The 17,773-nt window shown below is 33.3% G+C and overlaps 1 protein-coding gene across 1 annotated transcript in view; it reads left to right on the plus strand.

Moving 5' to 3' along the window:
- ERC2 (ELKS/RAB6-interacting/CAST family member 2) overlaps positions 1-17,773 on the plus strand; it is a 908,750-nt gene that overhangs the window by 451,795 nt on the left and 439,182 nt on the right. The window contains 2 exon segments of the mRNA XM_081286503.1: positions 1,168-1,308; positions 15,000-15,193. Of these exon segments, the coding sequence (XP_081142629.1) occupies positions 1,168-1,308; positions 15,000-15,193 (335 nt within the window).

Here is a 17,773-nt window from a genome sequence, read left to right on the forward strand (position 1 = left end):
ATGCCCTTCATCCTCAAGGTCATTCCAGTGCACATGAAGCAGCCTAGCATAAATTGTTATTATTTTCAGAAAGATTCTGTGTGCTTAGTAACTCCAAGGTGCTGCAGAAAGATAAGAAAGTAATTCACACTGCCTGATTTGGGATGAAATTGGATTTTTTAGTCCCATAGTTAAATGTTGCTACCCATTTCATATTTGAATAGTGAACATTGCCCTTGTATGTAGTAAAGTTATGTTCATAGATACATGCAAATATTTATATCTTTAGTTTTTGAAATTTAGATTGAACAATGAAGTTCTTGGTTTCTGGACATGGTTGATGGCTGGAAGTGTATAGGTAACCTCATGTCTGAATTGGGGAGATTTATTCTATCTGTTAAATCTGAATTACAAAGGACTGTAACATGAAATCTACTTTACTCTAAAATTCAAAATATTTTATTTTTGATTCTCCAGAAGATGTTTGAAAAACAGTGATCTGTTTAAGTAATGGAATTTGATAAAAATTTAATAGGGACCGGTATGGTGGCACATGCCTCTAATCCCAGCGATTTAGGAGGCTGAGACTGGGAGATTGCTAGTTGAAAGCCAGCATCAGCAACCTAGCAAGGCCCTAAGCAACTTAACAAGACCCTGTCTCAAAATAAAAATAAATAAATAAATTAAAAGGGCTGGAGATGTGGCTCAGTGGTTAAGTACCCCTGGGTTCAATTCCTGGTACCCCCCTAATTTTTAAAAATGGGATTTTAAAAAGTTTTAGATTTACCCTTCAGGGGAAGCATTAAAGTCAGAATCTTCTTTCGTTTTGGTCTTAGAGTCTTCATGGTCTGATAGCAGTAAATGTAAATGAGGTTCAGGGTGTCTGTTTTGCCATGATAGGTTAAGACCTTACTTCTATCATTAGCATGACTTTGAGATGTGAAAAGTGCATTCACCACACCGTTTGGTCACATTTGATTCTATTGCAATTAGATCCTGCTTGATTCTGTAAGCTGGCCAACTTTAATTTCCTGGCCAGAGCTGACTATTGTTACCTTGGTAAGACTATATTTACCTTTTCTGTCTAATGCATACTTTATTGTTAAGTATAGAATCAGTATATTCAAATTGAAGATATAGCTAGGAGAAATTGTGGTGTTTCACTTACCAGCATTCTTTTTCTTTCAGTCTAGTTTAATTGACCTCAAAGAACATGCATCTTCATTAGCTTCTGCAGGACTGAAAAGGGACTCCAAATTAAAATCTCTAGAAATAGCCATCGAACAAAAGAAAGAGGAATGTAGCAAACTGGAAGCCCAGTTAAAAAAGGTAAGTGAGGTCTAAGAAAAAAACCACGCTCATTTTCAAAAGAATTTATAGAATGGGAAAGGAAAAGGCATTTTTCAAAAGAAAGAAATTCCTTATCTTTGCTGTCTACTGATAAAAGTATTACTCTTTATTCCTAAGAAGTCTACATTAAATCTGTCTGTGAACCTAAAAAATTATCTTAAGTTTCCTGCCTAAAGAAAACTTGAAAAATAGATGATTAGTAGAAGAAATGAAAAATATAAAAACCAGCCATTTTTCTCTGGGCAAATCTCAACTATCATAAAAAATAAACGGAAATGTTTTCAACAAACCAAGGAATCCAGGGGCCCCATTATACTTCGATGAACTAGTACTACTTTTAGAAGTAGGTTAATTTTTGTATGAGAACTTTGCAAATTTTCCCTAACAACACTAAATTCTAGAAATTCACCACTATAGTCAAGTCCCAGCATATCTGTAGAATGACTGTTTATCCTTGACCCCAGATGACCTTACTGTCTAAGAAAGCTTGTTGTGTATAGAAGGCTGTGGAAAGGAAAGCAGGGGCTTTCCATTGTGGCATTCACATGCTTTCTCTGACCTGGACATTCTTGTGGAGTGCATTTCCAGTCATGCATGGTTCCTTTGACTTTTTCCCTGTGTTGTTTGGTACGTCTGCACTCATCGTTCACATACAAACTCATAATGTTATGAGTTTAAGCATTTCGTTTCCCTTTGACAACTTATAAACTTATTCAAAACAGATAAGAATTTAAACATTAACGTATAAAGCATATAATAAAAGTTGGACGGTGTAATTCATAGCACACTAGAATCTATAGTTATGAAGACAAATGACATGGATGGACAGGGATGTGATGGAATCACATACTGATAGAAGAATCATTCCAAATATTTTAAAATTTAATATCCTATTTCTTATGGTGCTGTGTAACTGAAATGTGACTAAAGTTATGCTCACTTTACAAAACATTTTAGGAAATTGTCATTAGAAATTTCACACTGAGTCTACTTACTAATACAGAAAGAGATAAATATACAAATTGAATCTCTTTATAATGAAATGGCAAGAAAAATCTCTGTATTACAAAATATATTTCATAGTGCACTCACCATTTACCTGATTTCGAGCAATATTAAGCAGGAATCCTGAACAGTAAATAAGATAATTAAATTACCCATTCAAGGGCATTTAAGTGCAGTTTGATTTGGCTATTTATGCATTGGGAGTATCATATACATTATTGACACATTATAAAAGTGCCCTTCAATATGGCATACATGCATATGCATATTAGGATATATATCTATGAAACATCATTTTTACTTAATAAAACAATTTTGTGACCATAAGGTAGGTGCCAAGATAACTTTATGAGACAGAAATTCACCAGATTCTTGGTACGGTCTTCATGATCTTACCTCACTTGTAGTGTGTGAGTGTGGAATGAAATAGGACCTCAAATAAATATGATCCTGAAAGATACCCTCCATCAACTCTGATGAGCTGTTATGGAGGTCAGGCCACCCTGTTTATGATTTCTGTAGACCTCATGCACTGCACCCTCTTTTTTAGTGTAAGTCATCTCTGGAATTTGAAATTCCCTGGCAATTAAAAAGAAGGTTCACATATTGATGCTTATAGTTTTCATGTACATGACTTAGTTTAATAAATCAACATCTATGCAATTCAGTATAGTTTCTTCAGCATAGCTGTGGTTTGCCCGAGAGATCACTCATAGTGTTTTCCTTGTACTCTCAGGTAGACAAATTTACTGGAATTCACAGACCAAATCCTGTAAATATTATATCATTATTCCTAACAGATTTTAACATTTTGTAATATCACCAGAAGTGAAATGACAAATATGGTGTCTTTCTATAAAGAAACTATTTAATTTATGAAAGGATAACTTATTTCTAAGTAATTACATAATCTTTGCTTATACTGTGTCCTAAGTGCATAGTACAGTGAGTTTAAATAAGGTAATGATAATTTAAATATTTTTATTCCTAACCTGTAGATGTTGTTTTGTTGCTTTTGGCTCTTTAGCATTAACTACATTCAAAAGTTTAAAATAGTTTTTTTCAGTAGTCTTTAATTCTGCTAATAAATAGTTCCATAAAAACCTCAAGTACCCATCACCTTAAAAAGAATTGAGATCTACATGAAATATTTGAAATTATAAGCCAACAGTATGTGAATATGCATATAAACACATCATTTACTCATGGAAAAATAAGCAGCTATAAAAGCTTAAGGAGTGTCTGGGCCTCCTTTTAAGTAAAAGGGTTTGTGACTTGTGAATAAAATATAAAGGTTAACTAAATGAAAGCTGAAAATATAATAGTTTTATTATGTCATAAATACACCATGTATTCTCAGTGGAACTTTGCTCAAGATTTGTGAGAATCCAGTATTTTTTGCCTTAAAATCTATACAAGATCATAGATGTGTTTATTTGAACAGGCACTTAGTTGGCCAAAGACAGTGAAATCCAAAGAGAGATTTTAATTGATTTTTATCTTACGAATAATGCTTAACTTTGATAAGCTGAATTTTTACACAACAGTTTGGGCAGAACATTCATACACATTATTACTTTTAACCCTTCATTATACTGTGTAGATTTAAGACATCTTCAAATCCTTAGTGATGAAAAATGGTTATAGCAGAAAAGGAATTACCCTTTAGACATTCCATCCCACCTCTTAAACATGGCACAGTCAGATGTTCATGTGTGAGGAAATCTTTACTGATATTGGTAAGACTGATTAAACAATGCTAACCAAATTATGAGAAACCAGTAGTTATGAGTGTGCTTTATAATTCAGTGCATTCATCAGTTACAGATATCGACATATAGAAAAGAACCTGATTATTAATGCATGGATCATATTGTTTTTTTAAGAGTATTTGAGGTTCAAGTTGTAGAAGGTAATTGATTTGTATGACTAGATCAGTTCAGAAGCAACAGTAATTCAAAGTGTTATGTTTTATGCTCCTCAGTAACTTTCTAATTAATGTCATGCTTGAGGAGAGGGTTTTCTAAAACCATGATAAAATCATTATTTATTTATTCAAGTTGAAGGAACAGGAATCTGGCACATAAAAAGGCATATCTCAGCTTAAAGCAAAGTAACAGTTTCCATAATATTTCACCTTCTACATCTTGATGTCTAGCCCCAAATTATTGGTGCAGGTATTTAAGAAATATCACTGGAGGGTGCTATTTAAAACAATATTCAGTACATTTAAATCCAGAAACCTAAATCTGCACAAAATTGACAGGAGACCATTACAGGTTCTAAAGCACTTGGAACATAACAGGATATCTTTGAAAAGTATTTATTTCTTAATTCTAAACTAACAGTAGAAACTGGTAATGGGCAATAGATAATACTGTATTGTAGGTCTCTTTTGTTATCTTATTGACTTAATTTTTTTTCTTTCTCCATTTAAGTTAATCTGATAATGTTTTGTTTACTGATATTTTGCTATTGCTAACCTGCCATTTGCTAATCTGTATTTTTCTGGAGTTAGACTGAATAGAAAATTCAAGCTTGTGTTGGTATAAAAGAAGAGCTATAAATTCAATGATAAGATTTAATTAATCTTTTATTATTACCATCTTTGAAGTTCAGGTAATAAATTATGGGCTTGGCCAAAAAAAAGTACTTCTTGTGATTCATTGCTGGAGGCCCGCACTTCATGTATCATCAAAAGTGGACAGCTTTCTTTATTTCATGGGTTATTTAACTTGAGAAAGGGAAAGTAATACAAACCTTAAATTTCTTATTCCAGCTATTCTTTTATCGGAGCCAAAATCAACATTTGTATTTCCCTAGAGCCTCTCACTTTCACTGTGGAATGTTTAGAAACTGAAATTTCTTCTTTTTTAACGACCAGTTCGTCTGTGCGAATGCACTGGATTTGTTGAGCTAATGTTGTTTTTCTGGATCTTTCCTTCTTTCCCTGTCTGTGCTTCAATGCCTCCCCAACTTTGCAATGTAGCAAGCTGAGCAGTTGTTCAATCAGATGTACAACCCAGTAAGTCATTTCTGAAAGTTCCCGCTGTAACATATCAAAGCATGAGGATCGACTGATCACATGTCACAAAGTGCCATACTGGGGAGGCTTCAAAAATATTTATTAGTCCCTTCTCATTTCCTTTCTATCAAAAGAAATGACTTGTGCGGAGGCCATTGTCATTTCTTTTTAAATTAAAAAAAAATTAAGAACTCAAGGAAATATTCCTAGCTCTGATACTAGCTTCTTCTTAATTTCAAATCTATTTTTCTGTAGAAAAACAGAAGTCAGCTAAAGATTTACACTCATGAAATTCATCCTCAGATCCTTTGGACACAGACTAATCTATGTCAAAAGGAATAGCATTTGTAAAATAGCAAAAATTCAATGTATGTTGTGTTGATGAGATAGACATTAAATTTAGATTTAACAATAAAAATCTCTTTGAGATTAGTAAATACATGACATTATTGTGGGTTTTGTAAGACATGTTTTAAAAACATGTCATTTGATTGGGGAAACCATAATATAGTATCCTAATAACAGATAATAGCAGTTCTCCTTATAGCTTCTCAGAGTACAAAAATCAGGTAACTAGTAAAAAAAATTATAACATGGTCCAGATGCCACCACTATTTTTTTTTATCCTAATGATGTGTATATTTATGTGAAGCAGTTTGTTTCTTTATTTTTTAAAAAGAAGTTTTTTTTTTCTTTTTTGTCTCAAGTTGGCTTACTGGGAGAAATGTTTCTAAAGGTGGCTAGAATTTATCATTTGGCAAATATGATCTGAACTATCATGCATTCTAATTATCTCCTATTTATAAATTTCCATCATGGGAAAAAAGTAATAGGATGGATAAAGGAAATAAAGTTAGCTAACGACTTTTTGTTCAGCATGCTCCAGGATACATTTAGCTTGATGTGCAAGATATTCGGGTGTACTTAATTAAATTCATCCTCCACCCTTCATTCTTTACAACCAATTTTATTTTTGCAAACAGAATTCCTAAAGCCCTGTAGGAGCATCTTTATTAACTATTTCCCAAGCATGGATTTTAGCAGAGTAAGCAAAAACAATCCAGGTTTCCTTTCCCTTAGCACTTGAATGGAAGTGTTAATAAGCAGGCTGAAGACAGTAGAGAGGTGAAGAAAGACAAATAAGATTGGAATATCTTTAAGCTTGAAAATACACCCTGGGAAAAATGCATGTTCTTTTTTCTTTTTATTAAAGATTATTTTAAAAGGGTATGAAGTAATCCTGCTGAAATTATTTCATACCTACTCGTTAGGGACAGGAAAAAAACCTAAGTATTTCATAATTGTGGGAGGTATAAAGGACAGATGGGGATGGCTTTGTTTCTACAGCAGTGAAAATTTACCACAACCATAGCAGGAGTTCATATCCCTGTCTGGATAGGTAGGATCAAAGACACAACTCAGTTAACTTTTAGGCCATTTTTAGAAATATTGATCACAAACATCATCAGCTTCTCCTTCACTTCAGCCCCAGTGATCTTCTTCAGTATACATAAGCAAACTTTTTAGTCTTTTCAGTGACTAATTCAAAAATCATTGACTGACTTTCCTTCCCAAGTTAATTAAGCTAGCCCATTGGTTTGGCATCCTGGGAATATAGCCAACCCTCATTATTTTAACTCCCCTTGCCTACAGATATGCTCAGGGTCCAATTCTTTTTTGGACTGATAGGAACAGACCATGATGGATTTTCTCTCCTTAATAGTCTTTTAAAAAATGACTATGTTTTCCCTAGTAATAAAAATAATATATGTCCACAGTACAGAATTTGTAAAGTATAGAAGGATATAGAAAAAAAAAATAACAGGATGTCTCAGTGCATAGAGATAATCACTAGGAACATTTGGGTTGCTCCCTGCCCAGGCATTTTTTTGCTGTTACTGTTCTCTTCTGTTCTTTATCTTCCTCTTTTCTTGCTTTCTTCTTTCTTCTTACTTCTCTTTTTGCCTTCCTTCTCCTTTCTCCTTTATCTTCCTTTTTCTTACCTAATATTCTATTTCTTTTTATGAAGTTGTGTTAAAGTGATTATTCCATTTTATATCCTATTTTTAAAAAACTGCATATCATTAGAAATTTTTTATATCATTAACTATTCTTCCAAAATGTCCTTTCAATGGTGTTTACTGTTCTATGTTATTTATATTAATGTTGGTCATTTCTTCCCTCTTTTCTTTTTTGGTTTGCTAGTAGTATAAATAATGCTCTGAAAAAAACTTTATTAATTTCTCCACACTTTTTTTTGCCTCATAGAATAAATTTCTGGGCCAATATTTAAAAAAAACTCGCCATAGTTCCTGCTGTATTGCAGGAACTCGGAGAAATTCTGCCAAGGCACACTTCTTTAAGCACTGGTTAAATGTGGCCTTTTGGTCACACCCTGGCCACTACTGAGAATTGTCATTTTCCATAACTTTGAAAAATGCTCAGGTAGAAATTTTTTCTTTTTAACTCTCCTGTCTTTAATTATTAATGAAAGTTAGGATTTTAAGTATATTTTCTTAATATTCTCCTTTCTGTAAATTGTTTAAGTCATTTAAGCATTTCCCTTTGAGTATCCTGGTTTATTCATCAGTTTATATGGAGTATGCTGTGGCTTATATAGAAATTTTGTCAGATTTGTGGAAATTTTATTTAATTAAAAAATTTCTTTTTTAAAAACACATAGAACTATTTTTAGGTTCTCAACCTGTGTTTCTCTTTAGGATATTCTCATTGCCTTTATTCTTTGAAGTCATTTTCCAGTTTTATTTGTGAGCTGAATTTAAATTTTTTGCATTGTTATGTTTTACATAAATTTAACTCCTTTACCCCTTATTAATTTATTTTGATTCATTATGAGAAGTGAGGTTCTAACTATATTTTTCTAAATTATTGACCAATATCCTACCACTGTTTATCAAATAATTCATTCTTTATCCACTAATCTTGATATACTTTATTGTATACTGAGCTCTCATGGATAAATGGCTTAGTTTCTGGGCTGTTCTTCAAAATTTTAACTATTGTGGATTTGAGATTCCACCTTAATTCTTTTTGCTTTTCATTTTGTCTTTTTTTTTAAGTTTCATTTGTTTGTTTTAAGGTCCTTATCTTATAATTTTCTATCTTTCCAGGTGAATTTCAGGGTCACTTTATCAATTTAATAGCACAACTGGTGATTACTTTAATCTAAATTACATTCATCCTAAACAGTGATTTTAGAATGATCAATATATTTCCAGTTTTTTTTTTCCATTTATAAACTTGATACAATTTTTATTCATTTCAGTGGTTTTTCATAGTAAAGTTTTGACATATTTCTATTATAGGACTGTGGGTTTTTTATAGATAGTCTGAAGCAGTTCTACATTTATAATTTTTAAGTTGCTATTTGAATGCTGTCTTTCTTATATTTTCTAACCAGTTATTGGTATCAAGGAAATGTCTTTTATTTATTTTGTATGTTTATTTTGACCATGGCCATCCTTCACATTTTTGGTGAATTATACTCATTGTTTTTGCTACATAAGGTAAATTTACAGTCATCTCTAGGTCTATCAATCTATACTCAATCGGAGTAAACAAGGATTAAGCTTTGAAGTCCTCCCACATGTATTTTTTCCCCATAGAATAGAAATAAACCATTTACTTTTTTTCTTCTTTATTCCAGTCAGTCCATTGTACTGAGTGATACTCTGATGCCATTTCTAAAATTTTGCCTTTGTATCCTGACTCTTTCTTATAATGATAATCTTTCTGTAGCTTAACTACTAATCTTTGCTCCTGGAGGAGTTTTGTCTTGTCATTGTGAAACACTGTGCAGGGTATCTTCAGTTGAGTCCTTTTTCTTCCCTTGATTCTTAATTTTAGACAAATAATATGGTTTTTTCATCAGGCTCAAATACCTTCTTTGCTGTAGCCCTCCTAGTATTATGCTCAATGATGGTATCCAGGATTTGTTCCTAAAATTTTAAGTAAATCTTTAGAGTTTCTAGACCCCTCAACTTAGTGCTTGTATAATATCCTCATTACTGTATGATACTGGGCTTGGTACTGCCGGGGGTACCCTTGAGACTGGTCTGATGATCCCCACAGGAGCCTCCCCTTTGACCCTCACCTAATTATTAGCTATTTGAAATCCCATCTCTTCTGAACATATCTTTTGCAGGGATCATGTTTTACAAGACAAAAATCAAGCATTTTTCCATTCCAGAGAAAGAAAAAAAGTCTTGTCAGTGTTCAGTGAGGTCTTCCTGAATTATGTGTCATCATAGGACTATGTGATCCCAGGAGGGTAGTGGGCTGAATTACAAATGCTATCATAGTGATTGTTTAGGCTTAGTGCTTTCTTTTTATGATATTTTTAGCTTATTTCTGAAAACTATTTGATTTATTCTTAGACTAATATCCCCTGACATAATGGAAGATTATAGCTATTTAAGAGATAGCTCAGTGAATACATACTGCATGTGCGAACACAGGCACACATAAGAACACTCACTGGATGTTCTAAAACATAGGACTTCAAAAGAGAACTTTGGTTCTTTTACATTGCTAATTTTAGGAAATTCCAAAGTTAACAGGAACCACGTTAATAATTATATTTTGGTTGGGGAGTCTTACTGTATGTAAAGCATATAGTTGGTTCTTTTTATTTTGGGGGTTTGACATGAGAAAAAGTATTTGGAGTATTTGTTTTATATATATATATATATATATATATATATATATATATATATATATATATAATTTGTTTCATCTATGAAAAAAATCTCTATTTGGTATGATTGTTTTAACATAAAAATTGTAAATATACTGGATGTAGTTAGCTTGAATTGTGAAAGAGTAATTTCCCATAAAACTAGGAAGTACAAGATTTCTATGTATTTCATCATTAGTTTCAAAATGTATTACTTAGGCTCATTTATTATGTCTAGTATTGATTTATTGTATCTAAATGAAATTTAAATTTTATAACATGTTTTAGTTCTATCTCCCCCTTAGAAACTTTATTTTAATAAGTTAATATTTTGTTCATAACTTAGAATTAAGTGAAGATTGGTACTCTTTTAGAAGATTGAAATTGAGTATAATGTTTGAAATAGTTTATATGCCCTGTTCTGCTGTTAAGATATGAAAGGAAGGTTAAAGCGTTGTCAAAGGACTCTAAACCAGCAAAGCACTGGGAGTAGAGAATCATATTTTTATAGTACATGATTTTATCAAGTTATTGCTAAAACCCAGAAGCAGCAGGGATGAAAAATCAACAGATTAATTAGTTAACATTCTGCTTGTATTTTATGTTCATGACTAATCGTTTGCTTATTTTGAGGGAAATTATTTTTTATTAAAATTGTTAAGACTCATTTCAAAGGGAGAGTGTTATATAATATTATAATCGAATATTCTCTGCCTTGTTTCACAGCAGGTTTTTTGGACCAAAGTTAATGCTTTCCTTCCTAGGCATCTGGAATGATGAACTAGTATTTTACTAAAAATAATCAGTGATCAACCTTTATAAGATTAAGTTCAAATAAAGTTGGGATGTGTGATTTGGATACCTGTCAGCCTCCAGCTTTGGCTTTAGCGGCTTTTTGCTTTAGTTTGATTTAGATAGAGTATTAATCTGAATTTTTTCTTCTTCTTTTTTTTCCTGAAACAGTTCTAATTTCTTTAATTAAAATAACTGTTAGGTATTGTAATGCTATTCATCCCAAGTCATGACTAGATTCCTCTTTATTCTTGATCCAGGCTTTCAAAGTAATTCACATCAAAATGCTGAGACTTGCCCATATCAGTGAGGCAAAAACTTTGTTTTGATTATTCCCATTTGTGGGGAAATTTTCCTACATATGGAAATACAAGAGACATAATCTGGAGTCCCCAAAATCTTACTGGTCTAATATACAATACAGAAATTTCTGTAATGCCAGTTCCCAATTATCTGTGTTTTTTCTAAAAAAAGTTTAAGTGTTATTCTATAAGTTTTAAGAAATATATTGAGGCAGAAAATACACATCAATATGGATTATCAAGAGGGAACAAAATTGATGTGCCTTAGAATAATGGAACAGGCAAGCACTTCCCATGTGGGGGAGCTAAATTCAAACCAACAAATCCCTAAGAGGAAATAATTACTGGACATTTTCAATTTAAATCTTGCATAGGTCAGAATCATGCCATGATAGGAATTTCTTGTGGAAATGATTTATTGAAATAAGTCATAAGTCTCCTCCCCAACACCTGACACAGTATCTAGGGTATGTTAGGGTAAATCTGCTACCTACTTTGATCCGTATCAGGGTCAGCCAGTACAGATTAAAGAACTCATCATTTGAAAAGAATATTTCCTAAATATAAATAAAGTGCTTCCTTCCATTTTTAGAGCTTGTTCTGGCCTTATAATTTTGAAGGTAGCATTGGTTTTATAAACTCAGTTTCTTCCTTTATTTATTTTTCAGTATAGTGACACCCCTGTGTCTGTGGATCTGAGTATAACACACCCATGTTAAAACTTTCAGCCTATCCTTTGAAAATTTGTGATTTACATTGAATAGAGCTGATTATCTTTACTAACAGTTATAAATTCTTTGGAGACATCTGCATCCAATATTTAGGATGACCAGGGACTCCACCAGCCTTCCCAATCAAGGGAAGCTCTGTCATTGTTTTCATGTGACTCAAGAAGCAGCTCTTATTCTCACATCTTTATATAGCTCTTTTAAAACCTGTCTTTTATCTTTTAACATAATCACGTTTTAAAGTTATCTATTTACACATTTATCTAAGAGTCCTTCTAAGAATTCTAGCATCAAGATTGAAGGTAATTTGACTTAATTTTTTTTTCCTTGGGTCAGTAGATTAACCTGACAGTAGAAACAGAAAGAGATATTTAACTCACAGATATTATTGAGGCTTGTCTATTCTTTTTAAAAGGAAGAATCATTAGCACATGCAAGTATTATCTAACAGATACCAAGCCAGCTATAAACTTAGCTATGGGCTTTATTTTAATAATATGACTTAATTCAACATCACATGAGGTCAGGAGAGCTATAGTCTAGTATACCCCCACCCCACCCCAGCTTTCTGTATCTCTCAACATCCCATGAGTCCTTTAACCATACCTACTTATCGAGTTGAAAAGACTGTGAACCCATCTAATTCCACTCAGGGTTGAAAACTGGCATGGGGGTATCCTCCTCAAGGATTTAAGAAAAAGACTTGTGCTTACATACCTACACTAGCAGCTGGCAGGCTGTGCTTTCTTTGAAAACCTACCAGGGAAGCTTTTTAAAGAAGCCCATAGTATTTTGGTGATGAAAATTCAATAAACCTATTCACTTAGCTGTTTCTGGGATGCATATTATAATAATGATAAAATGCAAATGAATAATACCTTCCCCATGTTCCTTATTTTGTAGTTTTTACTGTCTTTAGAAAGGTTAATTTATTTGCCATAGACATTAGACACAGTGTTAGATTTAGAATCTAGGTCTCAACTAGTAATCCTGTACCCACTTATTCCAATTAATGATGATAATCAAAGAATAAAGACAACCCAGATAAACCACAGTTGTTAACTGCTAGTTCATTGTGAATCTTTAAAAATCAGAATTGGGAAAGAAATTTTGACTCTAGACAGAAACAGGCAATCAAAATATGTTTATTCATTTGTTTTGAATGCTTCTACTTGCTCATTAATTAATTAATGCTTCTTAAAGATCTCAATGTCCTTGGTTTGGATAGTTTAAGAAATCTCAGGAGAAGGTTTTTAGCTGCTGTAGAATAATGGTAACAGGATAAAAATGAAAGAGGCTAATGTGAAGATTTTACTTCTTAGTTTTTTAAAAACTGCATATTTTTAATGTTTTTCTGTCACAGAATTAATGAGTTGATTTTTATTTTTCACAAATAGAAGTAGGTGTGTGGAGTAGTTACTTTATTTTAAAAACAGAATATCTACATTTTAAAAATGGAGATTAGGGAATTTGAATATCTATTACTTCAATTTAAAATAAAATTATTTGATGAATAAAATCCTGAAGGTCTATTAGCTCAGATTTCTCTTTCAGACTATTTTAATTATAATGAAAAAAGTTTAATAATCTACTATAATGAAATCCTGAGTGAGTACTAAATAAAAATAAATGTCTTCGGAGATATGTTGGTAAAAAGGAGTTAATTGGTACCTGATAGTATGTTGAATTGATATTTTTTCCCAAGTTCTTTGAAGTTGAGTTTATTTCTTAAATAAGGAAATCTTAGATGAAAGAACATGAAAGCAAATTATTCCCCTTTTATCCTCATGCTTAAATAATATGTTACATGCAAAATTGTTATTTTAAAATGATTATTTTGTCATAAGTATGAAATTTATTTTATTTATACTAATTTTTGAATTTTTTCTACTAAATCATTGCAAAGACTGTCAACCCTCTAACAGTAGTATTAGTATTAATTTTCTAACATGCATGATTCATTGGACCCCACAATAGCTGTAGCTTGCTTGCCTTGTTTTTTCCCTGAAATTAAACAAAAGAAAACGTGCAGTAAAGTCCAGTGAACATCTGCTCTACATAGCAAAACAGCAGAACAACTGAAATCTTAATAAATTAATATTTTATTGCTTCATATGTGGATTTTGGAGATCCATACAGATATGACTTCTCTGAACTTTCTATGTTGAATGTGCACTGTTGTTAAACTACTTGTTTTTTCCCTGCCTGCTCTTTGAAGAAGTCAATTAGGAATAATGGGAAACAAGGGGTAGGCAAAACATTGCAGTGCAGTGTTATTTCCATCTGTCTGGGAATATTTCAGCCAAAAGTTTATTTTGGGAAAAAAAAAAGCCACAATGCATTCACACACAGAAGACCACAAATACTTTGGCTGCAAATTATTCTGCAGTGTTGTTGCTCTGTTGTTGCCCGTGTGTGTTCTTATGTGTAAAGCTACCACCCACCCATGCATGTGTTTGCAGATTCTTGTCTGTGTGCTTGTTCATGAATTAGCTCTCATCTTCCTCATGTTTAGGTTAAGTTTATTCAAGGAACAAGAATTTATGGGTATGACTGTTGGCTGGAAAGCCCTTCCCTCACATCTGAGTCTTCCTTCCGAACTACATCTTCTGCTGAGATTTCTCAGTAGGGCAACGTGCTCAAAGATCAGTCAACCAGTCTCTTCTATGTTACCTGGCTCTACATAGGCCCTTGATGGATCTTGGAAAACAACTTAATATGTTTAATATGTGCTGCTTAAGTTCTCTGCATTGGAAATGTGAGAAATTGAATTGTCTTGGTTCTGCTTGCCAAATGAGCAGTAATGAAGACACCAGAGTCTCTAAACCCACCTATGCCCCACTTTTAGTGGAAAGAAAAGCCCAAAGTAGCACCTTTTAATGGACCAAAATATCAATAAAGAAAGGAATTCCCTATATGAAACTAACATAATTTTAAATCAACATTTTCTAAGGTAACTGGAAATGTGTGATATTCTCATTTTGCCTTCTCACTGACAGAATACCCATAACTCTTGTTGGTTATTTTGTCTCTAAAGTTAATTTTTGGGCCATTGGTGGCTACAATATCTACTGTTACAAATTGTTGTCTTAACTACATTCTTTAAAAATGTAATGTTGAAGGCACATAATATTGAAGATGACTCCAGGATGAACCCTGAGTTTGCAGACCGACTAAAACAGCTTGATAAAGAGGCATCTTACTACCGTGATGAGTGTGGAAAGGCCCAAGCCGAAGTGGACCGGTTGCTGGAGATCCTCAAAGAGGTGGAAAATGAAAAGAATGACAAGGACAAGAAGATCGCAGAACTTGAGAGGTAAGTTTTACAGATATGTGAACTGTCAGTGCTGAGTGAGCACTGACGACTTGGTTTCCATTTCAGGTTGTGGTTAGATTTAGAATGCACATTTGCTCGCTCGGATTACAAGTTGGAAACATGTTATATACGAGGAATATGGCATGATAAGAGATGATGTTGTTTCTATGGGATACCAAGAAAGTAATTGGCTTATCTTTTGAAGGATTATGTACTTCTTCAGTGTTTAAAGAAATGGTGGTTGCCTTTCTTGAGTGATGTTTGTCTGTTCTAGCATTTGTGCCAGCAGTGTACATAAAAATTTGACTACCTGAAACCTCTGTTCTTTCCCATTAAAGATGAACATTTGTGGTGTATGGTTTGTCTTGAGCAAAAGAATATGGAAGAATACAGTTGGGAATTCTTCACTCAAGATAGGAGGAAGGGAAGGGAGCTGATATCTTTTGGCACATTACAACAATTTCATCCTTGAGATTTATCTTTTGAGAAGATCTTATAGCACTTGGAAAATAAATATGCTTGAATAGGGCCTACATGATAGCAAATTTTGTCTGAACACAAGGAGGGTTGTATCAGGGTTCCAAAGTATTTATATTTTCAGATAAATCATATCCATATTATATTCATGTGTAGTGGGATCTCTAAAAATAAGCTTCCTATCAATGCTTTTTCCTATATTTCATATATGGGAAGAACTTTCTGAATAATCTTACGTAACTCCATAACCTCTAAGGATTTCTCATTGGTTCAGCAATAAGGCAGAATTTGTCTTTCTTAGATTCAGTCCATATGGAAGAGATCAACAAAGTTTGAATAAATCAGTGAATGTTTGCCAGGTCTGATCAAGACACTTGTGAGGCCCTAAAGGACTTCAAGATATATGCAAAATAGCTCTTTGTGGCCTTGCAGAAAGATGATGGACTTTAGCAAAAGAAAGACCAGGGTTCATATTTTGTGTTGGCTTTATGCTAGCTGTGTGGCCTTGCATCTTTTTGGAAATGAATCTCTAATAGCCTTTTAAGATGTGTTATGCTTTGCAAGTACCTAGTCCCCATGTAAGAGGATGAAATGATGTTTATATCATTATTATTAACAGTTGAATGCTAAAAAATATTTAGTATTAAGTGGCTCTGTACTTAATGTATAGGCTATTTGCAATAAAATTTCAACAACTTTTTCAAATATTAAATTATTTAATAATTTTTTTCAATACCCTTAGCCTAAGTTTAATGATGATCAGGTAATTTTGGTTCAGTGTGACCAGTCTTAGTAAGGAAGGCAAGAACCTCTTTCATCCTGAAGCCACCATACAAATAAAGTTCTTAAGGATTCTGTTTTAATTTAAAAATGTGGGAATGTTCTGCCAGTCTACTGATTCTTAAAAAGCTGGGGACACTGTTGATTTTAGATATATCTATCTACATGACTATTTTGAAATTATATTTCAGGGCCACAGTTTTTCTAAAACAGCTACCATGAGATCACAGGGAAGTTATATCTGTGTCTTTTTTATTGGTGAGAAAACGAAGACCTCAAAAAGTTGAGTGACCTTCTGGAGATTGGTCCCATGGTCAGAAAGATGAGAAACTATAACATTATAGTTATAACATTATGTTTCTGGACTGACTTCTTGTCCACTGCTCTGAGAAGCAGTGAGCCCTATGGCAGATATCCTAGATAATAATACCAATAGTATTTAAAAAAGCAATTATAATCATAATGATAGAGTCAGTATATTTTATGCTTAGTGAGCCAGATAGTCTGCTAAGCACTTAAGCTGCAATATGGTATACATTTAATCTTACCCATAACACAGAAACTATCACGATCTCCATTTTATAGATGAGAAATTATGACATATACAGATTAAGTAACTTTCTTAAAGATTGCAGAACTTGTAAGGTTCAAAGTCGGGATTTGAACCCAGGAACAACAGAGGAGATACTGAGAACAATCCCTTCCACCAATGGGCCAAAATGGAGAAACGAGTCCAGTAGTGCCAAGCAACCTACTGAGAGCCCTTCCTGAGCAGGCATTGCAGGGCAACCACAAGAGATCTGCCTCTTCTTTATTAGTTTTCATGAAGGAAAGTGATGTGCCCCATGTTCAGAAGGCATTTTTCTTTATTAAACCAGCTCCCCAGTACTGTAATTGAAAATAAGGATTTAACTACTATAAACATTTACATATAAATACCTTAATTGTCTATTTGGGCAAACAGGTCTTAGCTAGACACTATTGCCATTAAATTATCAAGAATATTCACAGTTTTATTTCTTCAATATGGAATGCATTAAAGCGGCAGTGATTTTACAGGCATTTATCTTTATGTACTTTCTGCACATTTTCTTTATCTCTGCCTTTGCCTCTCCTTAAAGCTGATGCCTCCCAGGCTCTGTAATTCATAAAACGTGTGGTGGGACTTGACTCTGTCCCAGGTCTCTGCCTGCCGGTGTCTTGGGTCCAGCAGCAGAACATAGTCTGGGAAATGTCTTGAGTCCCAGCTCCAGCACAGGCCCCTAGGGAGGCGGGGGTGGAGATCTAGAGGGGAAGCATCTTGGGAAAAGGAGAACGAAGCTT

Source organism: Spermophilus citellus (assembly GCF_964194105.1).
Source record: "Spermophilus citellus genome assembly, chromosome: 3".
NCBI lineage: Eukaryota > Metazoa > Chordata > Mammalia > Rodentia > Sciuridae > Spermophilus > Spermophilus citellus.